We start from the raw sequence: 15,484 nt of genomic DNA, 5'->3' as shown, positions 1-15,484 counted from the left end.
GGGGTCTATATATAGCAGTTTTAGCTAGGGATTGAGGGTTTTTTTGCACCGATTCAAGCCCTCCGATCGCGATCGAACGACTCCGATCACGGGGTTAGGCTAGGCTAGGCTAGTGGGTTGTGTAGAGGGGTTGGGCCAAGAAGAGAGGAAGGTTGTGGCCTGTGATAGAGTTTTTAAAACTGAAAACGTCCTCTAATTTGACAAACCATAGTGACGCTATAGGTTTAATGGTCCGGGTATCAAATGGACTCTGAATGCGACGAAATTTGGCAAGCGGTCTACGTACAAAGATCGCACGCCAACTTTCAACCCATACTGATGCCGCGGACGCATGCGTGTGTGGTTGGTCACAAAACAGTGAACAACAAGACTATGGACGGACGCAAGTTTTGAAAAATGACAACGATGGAGTGTCGATGCAATGTGAATGATGCGATCATGAATGCGACAACCTAATGCAACACACGACAAGACTCGAAATAACTGGAAGGCATCTAGAGCGTTGGTCTCGGGCTATTACAAATATTCACTTCGATATTACCACCAACGAATGCATAAGATTCCAAAATCCTCTCTTTATTTTGTTTCCATGGGAAATTGGCTGAATAGAGACGAAATAAAGTCATATGAAAGGAGTAAAGGAGGAGATGGAAGAAATCAAGAGGAGGTGTGATACTTGTGACCTGGATTGAATTTTGCCCCGAAGAGGAGGGGATGATGCAACATAGTATAGATAAATATTTCCCTCAGTGAAAACCAAGGTTATCGAACCAATAGGAGAACCAAGCAAGTTTCCGTCTTCAGCGCCTACACACAAAAGAACACCAACTTGCACCCAACACAGGCAAGAGAGTTGGCAATCCCCTTGAACTCGTTACTTGCAAGCAATAATTAGTGTAGTTAGATAGTTTGCTTATTTGAAGTTACACGTCCGAAGAAGACCGTCCAATGAAGAACCTTGTGCTCAGCGTCAAAAACTAGTTCGGGGGCTACTGAGGCAGTCTTGAACTAAGGGGTCCCAGCTGAGGTGGACTAGTCCATGAGTTGTGTTGGGAGCCCACCCTGGAGGAAGGACTTAGGAGGCCCAATGAAGGAATGTGAGCATATCGGATTCTACCAAAGACTTGGCGTGCACTCGGCGAGGATGATTCATTTGGCATGTAATTCATAGATGGTAAGCGGCATTCATGTAACCCTAGATACCCTTGATGCCTATATAAATCGTGAGGTTTAACCCATAGAAGGGGGTATACACAACATCCTAACCCCTAGGGTATAGCGCACAAACTCACAATCTCAAAATATATCAACTCTGTAATTGCTACATCATCAATATAACAAGAGTAGGACGCGGGATTTTACCTCCATCGAGAGGTCCTGAACCTGGGTAAAAGTCTCGTGTTCTTTGTCTCTTGTTACCCTCGATCCGAACACACAGCTCGGCCCCCCTACCCGAGATACGTCGACTTTAATGCCGACACCTAGGTACACGGTAGGAAAGGTGCCGAGACGACAGTTAAGCCGGTCCGCAATGTTCTAGCGCTCGGGCGGCGAGTAACCCAACACCATCACCTCCCTCTTGTCGAAGTTGATAGTTAGACCGAGATTTGTTGAAAACAAAGGAGAAATTTCAGGTTTGTGATGTCTGACGCAGAGCATGACACCATGATAATGGTGTTTATCATGGTGTCATCGATGTACTAAAGCTAGCAGGTGTGGAACGACTCCCTGAATATTGCCCGTGGCATTTGCCTTGTCTAGCATGGATGCGAGGGCGTCGACGACCATGTTAAAGAAGGGGGGGAAGGGGTTATCATGCCTAACCCCACATAGGGTGGGGAAGTAGGGGGCGATCTCCGTGTTGTTGTTCACCGCAGTACGCCCGCACCAATGGGTGCACAAATTGCTTCGTTTCACTGGATATGTTCAAATAGGCAGACAGAGAAGCTAATGTCATCGACCAACACTGAGAGATGATGAAAGCATCACAATCCTTTAATAGCACAAGACTTTGAGAACTGCCCGCGTCTACAATCCTGCGCATTAGAACTTCCTGTTTAAAGGCGAGGCCAACGGATTGCATGCAGACCGAACATTTTTTAAGGAGTTTCAGAAGCGCCTTTATCTTTGAAAAGTTTCACAAGCATGACCTCTCCACGACAGGATTGTCAGGCCAATGAAGTACTCCTCCCATCCGAAAATACTTGTCCGAGAAATGAATGTATCTAGCTGTATTCTAGTTATAGATACATCGATTTCTATTCATTTTTGTGACAAGTAATTTCGGATGAAGGGAGCAGTATGAAATCCTTCCGGTACATGAAATCCAGATGCCATCTGGCATTGATTCTACAATAAACTAGGCCCTTGCTGATAAGGCCAGGTCAGTGTAGTCGTCTCTTGGGCAATCAAACAAGTATTATCCCTTGCAGTCAAACAAGCAGTAGGCTGATGGCTACGTTGATAGTTGACTTGAGATGGACTGCTACGTAACTCTGCGTGTTTGCTCAAGTTGAAGGGAACCTCTCCCGCTTCTGTTCTGCTCATCTTCCTGTGTGACACCCGCGTGCACACCATCCTCACAAGTCCACACGTCTCCTCCAAACCAATCACACAGACACCAATGGAACTCGCCAAGCGCTCCATGCTCACCTTGCTTGCCCTTCTCGCATGGCTCGCCGCTGGTTCCGAAGCCGACGACCGCCTTGCGCTCATGTCATTCATGTCATACATGACAGCCAACTCATCGTCAGCTCTTGCACGGTCGTCGTGGGGCAACCGCTCCGTTCCGACGTGCGAGTGGCGCGGCGTGACGTGTGGCCTGAGTGGCCGACGCCGCGGCCGTGTGGTGGCACTGGACCTCCCCGGGCTCGGGCTCGGCGGCACTGTTCCGCCCGAACTGGGCAACCTCACCTACCTGAGGCGGCTCCATCTCCCTGCCAACCACCTCCATGGCGTCCTCCCGCTGGAGCTCGGCAACCTCCCTGACCTCAGGCACCTCAACCTCAGCTACAACTCCTTCCAGGGGAGGATCCCGGCGTCGCTTTCAAACTGCAGCCGTCTTGAGTACCTTTTGCTGTACAGCAACAGGTTTCACGGCGAAATACCACAGGAGCTCTGCTTGCTGAGTGGTCTCAAGGTACTCAGTCTTGGCCAGAACACTCTGACAGGAAACATCCCGCTGGGCATCGGGAGCCTTGTAAACCTGAAAACGCTCAATCTGCAATTCAACAACCTATCTGGAGGGATCCCGCAGGAGATAGGTGGTCTTGTTAACCTTGTTGGACTAGGTCTGGGTTATAACCTGCTGGGAGGCTCCATTCCTGCTTCACTTGGAAACCTCTCCGCACTCCAGTATATGAGCATCCCTTCAGCCAGACTAACAGGGAGCCTACCACCTCTGCAAAACCTTTCGTCTCTTCTAGTCCTTGAACTAGGGGTGAACAGCATCAGAGGAAGCATCCCTGCTTGGCTGGGAAATCTCTCGTCGCTAGTGTTTCTTAGTCTTCAGCAAAATGGTCTCGCAGGGCGCATCCCAGAATCATTAGGTAGCCTTCAGGTGCTCATGAGCCTTGATTTTTCACAAAACAATCTTTCAGGCCACATACCACATTCCCTTGGAAATCTTGGTGCCCTGATGACCCTTCGTCTAGACTATAACAAACTGGAAGGTTCTTTTCCTCCTTCGCTGCTCAACCTTTCCACCCTTGAAGATATAGGTCTACAAAGCAATCGTCTTAGTGGGTCTTTTCCACTTGACATAGGCAATAAGCTTCCAAACATACAAAGTTTTGTTGTGGATATCAACCAATTTCATGGACCAATTCCACCATCCATGTGCAATGCCTCTAGGCTTCAAATTCTTCAAGCAGTGTATAACTCTTTGTCACGTCGAATTCCCAATTGTCTTGGAGCTCGACAAAACAGATTGTCGGTCGTGGCCCTTTCAAAAAATAAGCTCGAAGCAACAAATGATGCTGATTGGGGCTTTTTGACCAGCTTGACAAACTGCAGCAGTTTGAAGTCCTTAGATTTGGGCTACAACAATCTTCAAGGTGAGTTGCCTAGTGCAGTCGGAAACCTTTCCTCAGGTTTGAGTTTTCTTATCATAGCAAACAACAATATAGTTGGAAAAATACCTGAAGGAATAGGGAACTTGGTCAACTTGAAGTTACTTTACATGGACTACAACCATTTGGAGGGAACTATTCAGGCTTCTCTTGGCAAAATCAAGGCACTGAATCGATTATCTCTACCATATAACAACCTGTCAGGATCCATCCCACCAACTCTAGGCAATCTTACAGCACTAAGTCTATTATTGCTCCAAGGAAATGCACTCAGTGGAACCATTCCCTCCAGTCTTAGCAGTTGCCCGATAGAACAACTGGATCTTTCATATAACATTCTTACTGGCCCAATATCTAGACAACTCTTTCTCATCTCTGCATTATCCAATTTCATGCTTTTGGGGCATAACTTATTATCTGGTACTCTGCCATCTGAAATAGGAAACCTAAAAAACCTTGGAGTGCTTGATTTCGCTTCAAACAACATTTCTGGAGAGATACCTGCCTCCATTGGTGAGTGTCAGAGCTTGCAGCATCTCAATATATCTGGCAACTCACTTCAAGGGAAAATTCCATCGTCGATGGAGCAACTAAAAGGTCTCTTGGTGCTTGACCTTTCCAGCAATAATTTGTCCGGTAGCATCCCTCAGTTTCTTGGAAATTTGAAAGGCATTTCTGCTCTGAATCTATCATTAAACAATTTTGAAGGTGAAGTCCCAAAACATGGGGTATTCCTCAATGCGACAGCAATCTCGATCACCGGGAATGAAGGCCTGTGTGGTGGTATCCCTCAATTGAAATTGCCACCCTGTTCCAACCACACCACCAAGAAAGCATCCAGGAAACTTGTCGTGATAATCTCCATATGCAGTGCAACTTTATTTATCACATTAGTATCTACACTGTTCATATTTTACCATAGGAGCAGGAGGATGAAATCAAGCATACAAATATCACTCATCAGTGAGCAATATACGAGGGTTTCTTATGCTGAATTATTCAATGCAACAAATGGTTTTGCTTCCGACAACCTCATTGGGGTGGGAAGCTTTGGCTCGGTCTACAAGGGAAGCATGCGAAGCAATGACCAACAAGTAGTTGTTGCTGTGAAGGTGGTCAACCTCAAGCGACGCGGTGCTTCTCAAAGCTTCATTGCGGAATGTGAGACACTAAGATGCGCTCGACATCGGAACCTTGTGAAGATACTGACAGTATGCTCTAGTATTGATTTTGAGGGTCATGATTTCAAGGCCCTTGTATATGAATACCTATCAAATGGTAACTTAGACGAATGGCTACACCAGCAGATCATGGGGGATGGTGAACACAAGGCAATAGATCACATTGTGAGGCTAGGCATTGCAATTGATGTGGCATTCTCACTTGAATATCTTCACCAACATAAGCCATTGCCGATTATTCACTGTGATCTTAAGCCAAGCAATGTTCTCCTCGACAGTGACATGGTTGCTCATGTTGGTGATTTCGGGCTTGCAAGATTTGTGCATCAAGAATTGGAGAATTCATCAAGTGGCTGGGCATCAATGAGAGGAACAATTGGTTATGCTGCTCCAGGTGCAGTTACGAAATTTTATACTTTTATTCTTTTATATATAGTCCAGAAAGCAGTCTCCAGTAAAAATTTAATTAGGACTTCTATTTCCAATTAGACGAGTATATTTGACGAAACTAAGTTTTCTAGAATAGAAAAACAACTCAAATGTATATCAGAAAAGTAGTGCATCAGAAATGAACTTTATTTAATTCGCTAAATAGATAGACATATCTAGCTTGTAGAGTCAGTTCTTTTTTTACAACTGCTTTTATTGATTTCAGAGTATGGACTTGGCAATCAAGTCACAACCCAAGGTGATGTCTATAGCTATGGCATATTGCTGTTAGAAATGTTGACTGGAAAAAGACCAACAGACAGTGATTTTGGGGATGTTTTTGGCCTTCGCAAGTATGTTCAGATGGCACTGCCAGACAAGGTGGCCGATGTCATCGACCAATGGTTATTACCAGAGATGGAAAATGATGAACGAGACAAGTCCAACTCTAACAAGAGCAGAGATCTGAGAATAGCTTGCATCACTTCGATTCTGCGTACTGGAATTTCCTGTTCAGAGGAGACACCAACAGATCGCCCGCAAATTGGAGATGCTCTGAAAGAGTTGCTAGCAATAAGAGACAAATTTCACAAGAATCACTCCAGTAAAGGAGAACCATCGAGCAACTGAAGCGTGTGGAGATCAACAAGTTGTTGCAAGCTGCCATCTCCTATCCATCCCAGCATTTACAGAAGGCTCAATAAAAGATTGTAATAATTGGCCGGCGTTGTCAAATGTTCCCATTTTCCGAATGTGCTAATTAACACAGCAGTTTCCAGGCTCCCTTATTTAGACCCCAAAAGGCTTATATATAGTCACAGCCACCGTTGTCATCGAGTTCCAAAAATGTGTATGCTTTGTGTTAAGTGTGTGGGTATGGCATTAGAATAAAGTGGAACTACTTCTGTTATGAAATAGACCTACTAGAAATATTTTTGAGAACGAAAAGGTGTCATAGCACCTGGGAGTCCCTTGAAAACAATGAGTATGGCAACAAATTAAGGAGCGTAGGTAGTAGTAGTACCTAGTATCTATTGTTTGCAAACGATGGTGTAGATCCAGATTAAGTCTCACTCTGCAATAACCAAGCTGTGATGCACAACTTTGGTAACTTGGTACTCATTTTCAAACTATTGCCGGCAGAGAAAGTATAAATAAAGCATAAACTCGCAAAACTTTGCGAAAATCTGTGAAAACCTATCCATCAATGACTAGAGTAGACTGGCTACAGGGAAGTCAAAAGATGGGAAGAACTCAAGGGAGCCAAAGTAAAGATGAGTACTGATAATATGGCAAGTCAATAACTTAACTATATACTTGCATTTGACAGAAAAATGTTTATGTCAATAAGCCTATGAAGAAGCTCCCCAGCTTTTATTGAGCATTGGTTTCATGTAATTTTCCTGATTTACATGGGGACAATTTCATGCTGTATATATGTATGACACAGTGCACTAAATGTTCTACTTATGTTTTGTACTAATACCACTAGCATACACACTAGGCAAAGTGACTTGCGACTTTTGAGAAATCAAGTGGCTTATGATTTGTGCATTATAGGCTTAGAAAATACCTTTCTGACAACTCAACAGGATATCTATAAATGTTAGAAATCGAGTGCGTCATAAGTGTGCTGAACAGAGAGACCTTTCTCTCCATGCTCTGGCAGAAAATGTTGCCACTGATAGAATTTTGATGATTATATCTGGTACAACGGTACAACTTGCCTACTTGACATTGAGTATAAAACTCTAAACATACGGAATAAGTTCTTTTCATGGGGTGACTGGTGTGTTGACATTTTTGCCTATTGAGGAGGGGCCAAGTCGTGGCTCCAATCTTCTGTTAATGGTTCACACACAAAAAGGCGGCTACCCGTCGAAGATCATAAGAAAGCATACACGATTTGTCTGTGTAGACTAACCAATCCACGATGATTAAGATAGATCACAATTGAAAATAAATTACATGTTTCTGGCAAGAAACTGACAGACTCGTAAATAATGTAAAGAAGCATGTGAACATAGGTTAATTCAGGCACATGTACAAAATTTCATGAAAAAATACAATCATATTGCACTGTCTCAAGAAGACAAGAGATATACTTCCTCCGTTCCTAAATACTCCCTCCGTTCCTAAATATAAGTCTTTAAAGAGATATCATTAGTGGACTACATACGGATGCATATAGACATACTTTAGAGTGTAGATTCACTCATTTTGCTTCGTATGTAGACTCCTAGTGAAATATCTTAAAAGACTTATATTTAGGAACGGAGGGAGTATAAGTCTTTTTAGAGATTTCACTAGAGATTACATACGGAACAAAATGAGTGAACCTACATTCTAAAGTACTCCATCCGTTCCTAAATATAAGACTTTTTATAGATTCCACTAGGGGACTTCATACGGAGCAAAATGAGTGAATCTACACTCTAAAGTGTGTCTATATACATCCGTATGTAGTCCCCTAGTGAAACCTCTAAAAAGACTTATATTTAGGAACGGAGGGAGTATGTCTATATACATTCGTATATAGTCCGTAGATCTAAAGAGACTTATATTTAGGAACAGAGGGAGTATTAAGTTATATAACAAAGAGATGTTCTTATTCTTTTTTTGTACAGAGAGAGCACATATGACCATATTTTTAATTGAAAGTTAGAATATGTACCTAAATTAACATTTTGTGGTCACATGATTCTGTTGAGAACTTCTGAAAATGTCTAAATGTACAAACTCACGAAGGGGTGCGTATGGACATGAGCTCAATATCATTTTAATGTAGGCAGCAATGAGCTTTTTGTTATGACAAGATGGCTGGCATGGGAAGAGATGTCCATACCTTCGAAATGGTATTCATTTCCTTCTTAAACTAAGCAGGCAAGAAACAGATTTTCATACAAGTTCAGTACACGCAGGAGCTTTGATGAGGTGCTTGTCTGATATCATTTTCCTCAGTGTCTCTACTTCACCCCATCGATATTGTTCAGCGTATATGTTGGATAGAATTACCCATGGAGTTGTGCTTGAAGGGTCCAAATCATAGAGTTTTGTTGCCGCTATTTTACCAAGTTCTGCATTAGAGTAGTTTTTACAGGCACCAAGAAAAGAATACCACATTGAAGCTGGTGGATCAGTATGTTTCAGTAATAGACCATAAGCTTCAGATAGCTTTCCAGCACGGCAAAAAAGGTCAACCATGACGCTCAAGTGTTCAAAAGTAGGGTTGATACTGTAGGCACTCTCCATCATTTGGTAGATATGCAATGCTTTCTGTACTAATCCAGCATGGCCACAAGCTGAAAGAGCACAGAGAAAGGTGGCTGAGTTGGGATTCACTTGCTGCTCAAGCATCTCGTTGAAGGTTTGTAATGCTAAACTGCTTTTTCCACACCTTCCATAACCAGAAATCATTGCATTCCACAAAGCTGGGTCGTTTGATTTCCTCCTATCTTTCTCAAATACTCTACCAGCATAGCTGTCACATCCACAACTCATAAACATGTCAATCACTGTTGTCTGGAAAACATCATCCTCAAAGTGTTGCATTGTTCGAATAACATGGCAATATATTTCCTTCCCATGCTTGATATCTGACATAGCCGAACAAGCACTCAACATACTTGTCATGGTTTCCAGACTTGCACCTGAGACTCCCTCCAACCGCATCTTACTGAATAATGAGAAAACCTCAGCAAACTTCTGGTGATGTGCAAGTCCATTAATCACCAGATTCCATGTAATACTATCAGGGCTGAAGCCTTTCAACCTCAGCTGCTGGAACAACCCTAAGGCGTTTGCAAGCTTCTCGTGTATCAGAAAACCTGAGATCATCGTATTCCAGGTCACCAAGTTCCGCTCATCCATGACAGAGAAAACCTGGTAAGCACACTCCAGAGAACCACATTTTGAGTACATGTCAATGAGTGCAGTCCTGATCTTGACACTGCAATCCATTGCATGCTTCAGGACATAGCAATGGACCTCTTTACCAAGTGACGGTGCCAAGACACTAGTGCACGCTGAGAGGACAACCAGCAAAGTAGTCTCGTTAGGTTTTTCGCTGGATCCAAATATCATTTCCCTGACAGTACCCAAAGCTATAAAATCTGCACCATTCCTCAACAATCCAGAAGCCATTGCATTATAACTCTCGACGCCCTTATCAACCATGAATTCAAGAATCCTCCTTGCAGCATCCGAATCACCACAATCCAAGTACATTGTGATAAGTGATGTGGCAACATAGCGATCCAAACAATCCCCGGTCTTCACTACAAGCCCGTGCAGCTGCTTCCCTTGCTCCACGGCCCGACACGCAGGTAGCACACTCGCCACTGTGACAGAGTCCGGTAGCATCCCCTCTTTCCCGAGGAGCCTAAATACACCCATCGCTTCACGAACCTTCCCGCACTGCGAGAACCCCGCGATGAGGGCATTGAAGCAGGGCACGTTTCTTTCCCGCATTTCATCGAACACCTTGCATGCCTCCCCGACACGGAGGAGCCTGGCATAGGCGCTCGTCAGGGCGGTGGCCGTGTAGGGACAGGAGGAGAAGCCCGACTTGGCGAGGTGACCGTGGACTTGGAGCACGGCGGGGGCATCCTGGAGCGCGGCGCAGGACTTAAGGATGCAGGGGAAGGTGAAGGCGTCCGGACGGAGGTAGGACGCGTGGGCTCGAGAGTAGGCGAGGAGCGCTTCCTGGTAGTGTCCGTTGGATACGAGTTTGCAGAGTCGCTTCCATTGCGCCGCGGTGGCCGTGGAGAGCTTGCCAACCATGGAGCCTGCATTGGTTCGCGGGGCAGGGAACGCTCACATAGTGGATTTGCAGAAATAGGACCGAGATCAGGTGACATCCCTCTGTGCAGTCCCGCTGTAGGAGCAATTCCATCCGCGCCCACAGGACCAACAGGCCCAGGCATACCTGGCCACACGGCGGCCCGGCACGGCAACGAGCACGGTCCGTGCTAAACGTGCTTGGTCCGACACGGCCGGTCGAAGCACGTTTAGTAATCGGGCTGTATCGTGCTAAACGTGCTTGGTCCGACACGGCCCGTCGAAGCACGTTTAGTAATCGGGCTGTATCGTGTTGGACCAAGCACGTTTAGCACGGGCCGTGCTCGTGCCAGCCCGTGGGCTGCGCCTTCAGGTTCAGACACGGTTCGGTTACTAAACAAACCGGTCTATTGATCCGTTTAACACGATGAACAGTATATGTTGAGCTTCGTGGGTTTATTTTAAGCCTATTGGGTTGTATATTGTATACATATATATTTAAAAAAATATAAAAATAAAAAATAAAAAAAAATGGACCGTGTCGTGCCGGCCCGCATGCCCAGCCTTCAGGCCCAGGCACGGCCCGAGGCGTGCCGCGTGCCGGGCCGGGCCCATCTCGTGCCAGGCCGGCGTGCATGCGGGCCGGTCCGATTGACCGGGCCCGTTTGGCCAGGTATGGGCCCAGGCATGTTTTTAGCGTCGGCGATGAAAAATTGCCCAGTCGTACCTCGAGAACGTTAATGTTCATCGGTTGGGTTCATTTTTAGGCTCGGCCATTCCAGGCCGAACCCAATGTGTTGGTGGCGCTTGGGGCCTCCATCTAGAGCAATAATGACGCGTGGCCCCCCTTCAAGCGGAAAAAACGGTTTTCCTCCTCCAGATCCACCCCTCGCGCACTACATCTTTCGCCGTCGTGTCGATCCCGGCGCCACCCACCTACCTACCGCCGCTACAAAGGTCATGTCCCCGATGACGAAGGGAGGGTTCGTCGCGGCTTTGCCCCTGCTTCTTGGCGAGTTTTCCCGGCGCTCCAGCCACGCACGCGGCTACGCGTCTCCCACGCCCACGAGGTGTTCGGCGATTTGCCTCGGTGATGGACTTCGATGACGAGGAGGCGTTCATGGCGCTAATGTAGGACGAAGCCGATGTCGACACCCAGGATCAAGAACACCTCATGGTCCTCGCCGCTCTGGCCGGCCTGTTGGCGAGCAATGCAAAGCCGAGGTGAGGTGGCTCAGCGCTAGGCCGGCTGAAGGCAAAGCAGAGGCATCAACTGAAAGGCTATTGCTTATTCTACACCGACTGCTCCGTTGACGCTCTTCTGCACGGTGACAAAGTATTTCGGCGTTGTCATCGTATGAGCCGGAAGCTCTTCCTTAGGATTGTGAATTTCATTAGGGAGTTCGACAGCTACTTCAAGTGCAAAAAGGATTGCACCGGCACACTTGGATTCACCTCACTTCAGAAGTGCACGACAGCTATGAGGATGCTTGCATACGGAGTTTCAGGTGATATTTTGGAAGACTATGGACGCATGGTCGAGTCCACCATCATTGAGTATTTGTACAAGTTCTGCAGGGCAGTGGTGGCAACGTTTGGACCTCGGTACTTGGGATCACCCATTGCTGAAGACACTGCTCAGATCCTAGCACAGAATGTAGCAAGAGGATTTCCTTGTATGCTTGGAAGTATCGATTTGCTGTTGTCCGGTACCCCGTTCAGACCTGGTCGAAAGATCAAATGTGGAAGTCATGACTTGATGTGTCATCTTACGCAAGATGATCATTAAGAGCGAGCAGAAGAGCCAGTGTTTGACACTGAACCATATTACATGCAGGGTCCTCTTCCCCAAGTTAATGACCAGATACCGGAACCCTGGACCACCTTCCTCAACATGCGTCAGGAGATTTGAGACCCACAGGTGCATCAACAACTTCAGGACAATTTGGTGGAGCACCTATGGAGGCTTAAGGGCAACGCCTAGCTCGATGTTTGATGAATTATCAGTTTTTATTTGTTGAACTATTTTGATTTGTATTGATTTATTGAACTATTTTTGATTTGTATTGATTTTTGTGATGAACTATGTGATAAAAAAAATAAAGGATCTATTCAATTTGTGCCGAAGCACGCAAAATATGGGCTAAAATTGGTCTCAATTTGCACTAAAAGTGGGCCGATTTACGCCGAAAATGGGCCGAAATCGACGGCTGGGGGCGACCTTGGGGCGACCGGGAAACCGAGCCCCCCCCCTTGATTTTTCCGTCGACGCACCCCTGGTCGGTGCTATTTCACGCTCGTGGTGGACCGAACGGCTGGAGATGCTCTAACATGCGGCCTCTCATCTGCCGTTCAACACAAGATCCAACGCTTTATATTGCCCAAGTGAAAACAAGCCACCGCTACAGGGACCCGCTACAGAATGGGCGTGTTCGTTTAATCCCTCTCCCAAGGGAATTGAAAAGGTTTGTAAGGAATTTGGAAGGAATTTGATTTAGGTGGTGTTTGTTTCAGAAGAAAATCCCCATAAATTGTTTGGAGGGTAAACCCAAAACGTTACGCGTGTTTGGTTTGTGTAGGCCGTAATGTGCTACCTCCGTAAATGCTTCCAGGCCAACTATCAATCGTTACGACCCACACCCCTTCGATAAAGGTTGCATTACCGCAAGCACCTCTTCTTCCACGTCGGGAGCTCCTACGTGCCGCTCATTGCGGAAAGGAGCCCCTGCGCCGCACAGGAGGGCACCCCGACTCGGCCGGTCCAGCTTAGTTTCTTCTTTTTCTGTTACTTTTTCCTTCTCTGTTTATTTTCTTTCTTTTGGTTTTTTTCCTTCCCTTTTATTTCTTTTAATTGAAGCGAAACATTTTTCGAATTTGATGAACAATTTAAAAAAAACGTGAACAAATTTGGAAACGCGAACAATTTTGTAAAGCACGAACATTTTTTGAATCTTGAGAACAAAATATTGAAAAGGAGAACAATTTTGAAAAAACCCGAAAAAATTTGAAAGCGCGAAGAAAATTTTGAAATCAAGAACAATTTTGAAAAGTTATGAACAAATTTGGAAGCGCCAATAATTTTTTTAAACACGAACATTTTTTGAATCTTGAGAACTAAATTTGAAACTTAGAACTAATTTTAAAACTAACAAAAAATATTGACAGCGCAAACAAATTTTTAAAGAACGAACATTTTTTGAATTTTGAGAATAAATTTTGGAACCGAGAATAATTTGAAAAATCAAACAAATTTGGAAGCGCGAACAATTTTTTAAAGCATGGACATTTTTTGAATAATAAGATTTTTTTAAAACTCAGAACAAATTTGAATCTTAAGAACAAATTTTGAAACCGAGAATAATTTTTGGAAAATATAGAATATTTTTTGAAAATCCAAAAATATTTTTTGAAAATCCAGAATATTTTTTGAAACAGAAACATGAAAAAGAGAAAAAGATTAAAGAAAAATGAAAAATAAAAAAAATCGTTCATGGAACCTTCTAGAAGTTGTCCAAAATCGAAAAAAACGGTTGAGAACCTTTAGAAGGTTCCCAAAACCGGGCAGTGCAGCCCCGCTACCTGGGCCAGCCCGATCCCCCGTTCGTCTGTGCGAAGCCTCGACACCGTTTAACACACATCAACAATAGGGTTCTTCTTCTTCTTCTTCTCTCTTCTTCTTCTTCTTCTTCTTCTTCTTCTCTCTATCTCTCTTCTTCTTCTTCTTCTTCTTCTTCCTCTCTCTCTTCTTCTTCTTTTCCTTTTTATTCTCTCTCTTTTTCTTCTTCTTCTTCTCTCTCTCTCTTCTTCTTCTTCTTCTTCTTCTTCTTCTTCTTCTCCTCCTCCTCCTCCTCCTCCTCCTCCTTCTTCTTCATCTTCCTCTTCTCCTCCTCCTCCTCCTCCTCCTCCTCCTTCTTCTTCTTCTTCTTATTCTTATTCTTTTTCTTCTCCTTCTTCTCCTCTTTCTTCTTCTCCTTAGCTTATTTTTTCCAAGAAAGACATACTTAGCTAATTATCCTCCAAAATGACATAATTAGCTTATATAGTTCATTTATGATATAATTAGCTTAGTTAGGTAAAAACATCACAAAAACCTTAGTTAGCTCATAACTTAGCATATCTTCCTCTAATGACATAATAAGCTCAAAATAAGAAAAGTATTGTAATCATCCTCTTCCTCTTCTTCTTCTTCTTCTTCTTCTTCTTGTTCTTGTTCTTGTTCTTGTTCTTGTGCTTCTTCTTCTTCTCCTTATACTTCTTCTTCTTCTTCTTCTTCTTCTTCTTCTCCTCCTCCTCCTTCTCCTTCTCCTTCTTCTCCTCCTCCTCCCCCTCCCCCTCCTCCCCCTCCTCCTCCTCCTCCTCCTCCTCCTTCTTCTTCTTCTTCTTATTATTATTATTATTATTATTATTATTATTATTATTTTCTTCTTTTTCTTCTTCTCCTCTTTCTTCTTCTCCTTAGCTTATTTTCCCCAAGAAATACATACTTAGCTAATTATCCTCCACAATGGCATAATTAGCTTATTTAGTTCATTTATGACATAATTAGCTTAGTTAGGTAAAAAAACATCATAAGAACCTTGGTTAGCTCATAACTTAACTCATCTTCCTCCTAAATGACATGATAAGCTCAAAATAAGAAAAATATTGTAATCATCCTCTTCCTCTTCTTCTCCTTCTTCTTCTTCTTCTTCTTCTTCTTATTATTATTATTATTATTATTATTCTCCTCCTCCTACTCCTTCTTCCCCTTCTTCTTCTTCTTCTTCTCCTCCTCCTTCTTCTCCTTCTTCTCCTTCTTCTCCTCCTCCTCCTCCTCCTCATCGTCCTTCTTATTCTTCTTCTTCTTCTTCTTCTTCTCCTCCTCCTCCTTCTTCTCCTTCTCCTTCTTCTCCTACTTGTTCTTCTTTTTCTACTTCTTCTTCTTCTTATAGTTTTATTCTTCTTCTTCTAGTTTTATTCTTCTTCTTCTTTTCTTTTAGTTTTATATTTTTTCTTCTTCTAGTTTTATTCTTCGTCTTCTTCTTC

General features: G+C 44.1%; 2 protein-coding genes across 2 annotated transcripts; one reads left to right on the top strand and one right to left on the bottom strand.

Moving 5' to 3' along the window:
* Positions 1-1,964: 1,964 nt before the first annotated feature.
* On the top strand, positions 1,965-6,590 carry LOC123405963 (putative receptor-like protein kinase At3g47110). The gene is made up of 2 exons (XM_045099469.1): positions 1,965-5,645; positions 5,907-6,590. The coding sequence occupies exons 1-2, from the start codon at positions 2,624-2,626 to the stop codon at positions 6,308-6,310; spliced, it is 3,426 nt and encodes a 1,141-aa protein (XP_044955404.1). The 5' UTR covers positions 1,965-2,623; the 3' UTR covers positions 6,311-6,590.
* Positions 6,591-8,435: 1,845 nt separating this feature from the next.
* Positions 8,436-10,541, bottom strand: LOC123401902 (pentatricopeptide repeat-containing protein At2g02750-like). The gene has a single exon (XM_045095762.1). The coding sequence runs from the start codon at positions 10,460-10,462 to the stop codon at positions 8,579-8,581; it is 1,884 nt and encodes a 627-aa protein (XP_044951697.1). The 5' UTR covers positions 10,463-10,541; the 3' UTR covers positions 8,436-8,578.
* Positions 10,542-15,484: the final 4,943 nt, after the last annotated feature.

Source organism: Hordeum vulgare, chromosome 6H (genome assembly GCF_904849725.1).
Source record: "Hordeum vulgare subsp. vulgare chromosome 6H, MorexV3_pseudomolecules_assembly, whole genome shotgun sequence".
Classification (NCBI taxonomy): Eukaryota; Viridiplantae; Streptophyta; class Magnoliopsida; order Poales; family Poaceae; genus Hordeum; species Hordeum vulgare.
The sequence above is the reverse complement of the archived record's forward strand: the minus strand, read 5'-3'. Positions and strand labels throughout refer to the sequence as shown.

Bases quoted from the DNA above. Each gene is read 5' to 3' on its own strand.
- LOC123405963 (XM_045099469.1), top strand. From the start codon at position 2,624: ATGGAACTCGCCAAGCGCTCCATGCTCACCTTGCTTGCCCTTCTCGCA. The intron at 5,646-5,906 runs GTGCAGTTACGA...TATTGATTTCAG, and splicing joins AATTGGTTATGCTGCTCCAG to AGTATGGACTTGGCAATCAA.
- LOC123401902 (XM_045095762.1), bottom strand. From the start codon at position 10,462: ATGGTTGGCAAGCTCTCCACGGCCACCGCGGCGCAATGGAAGCGACTC.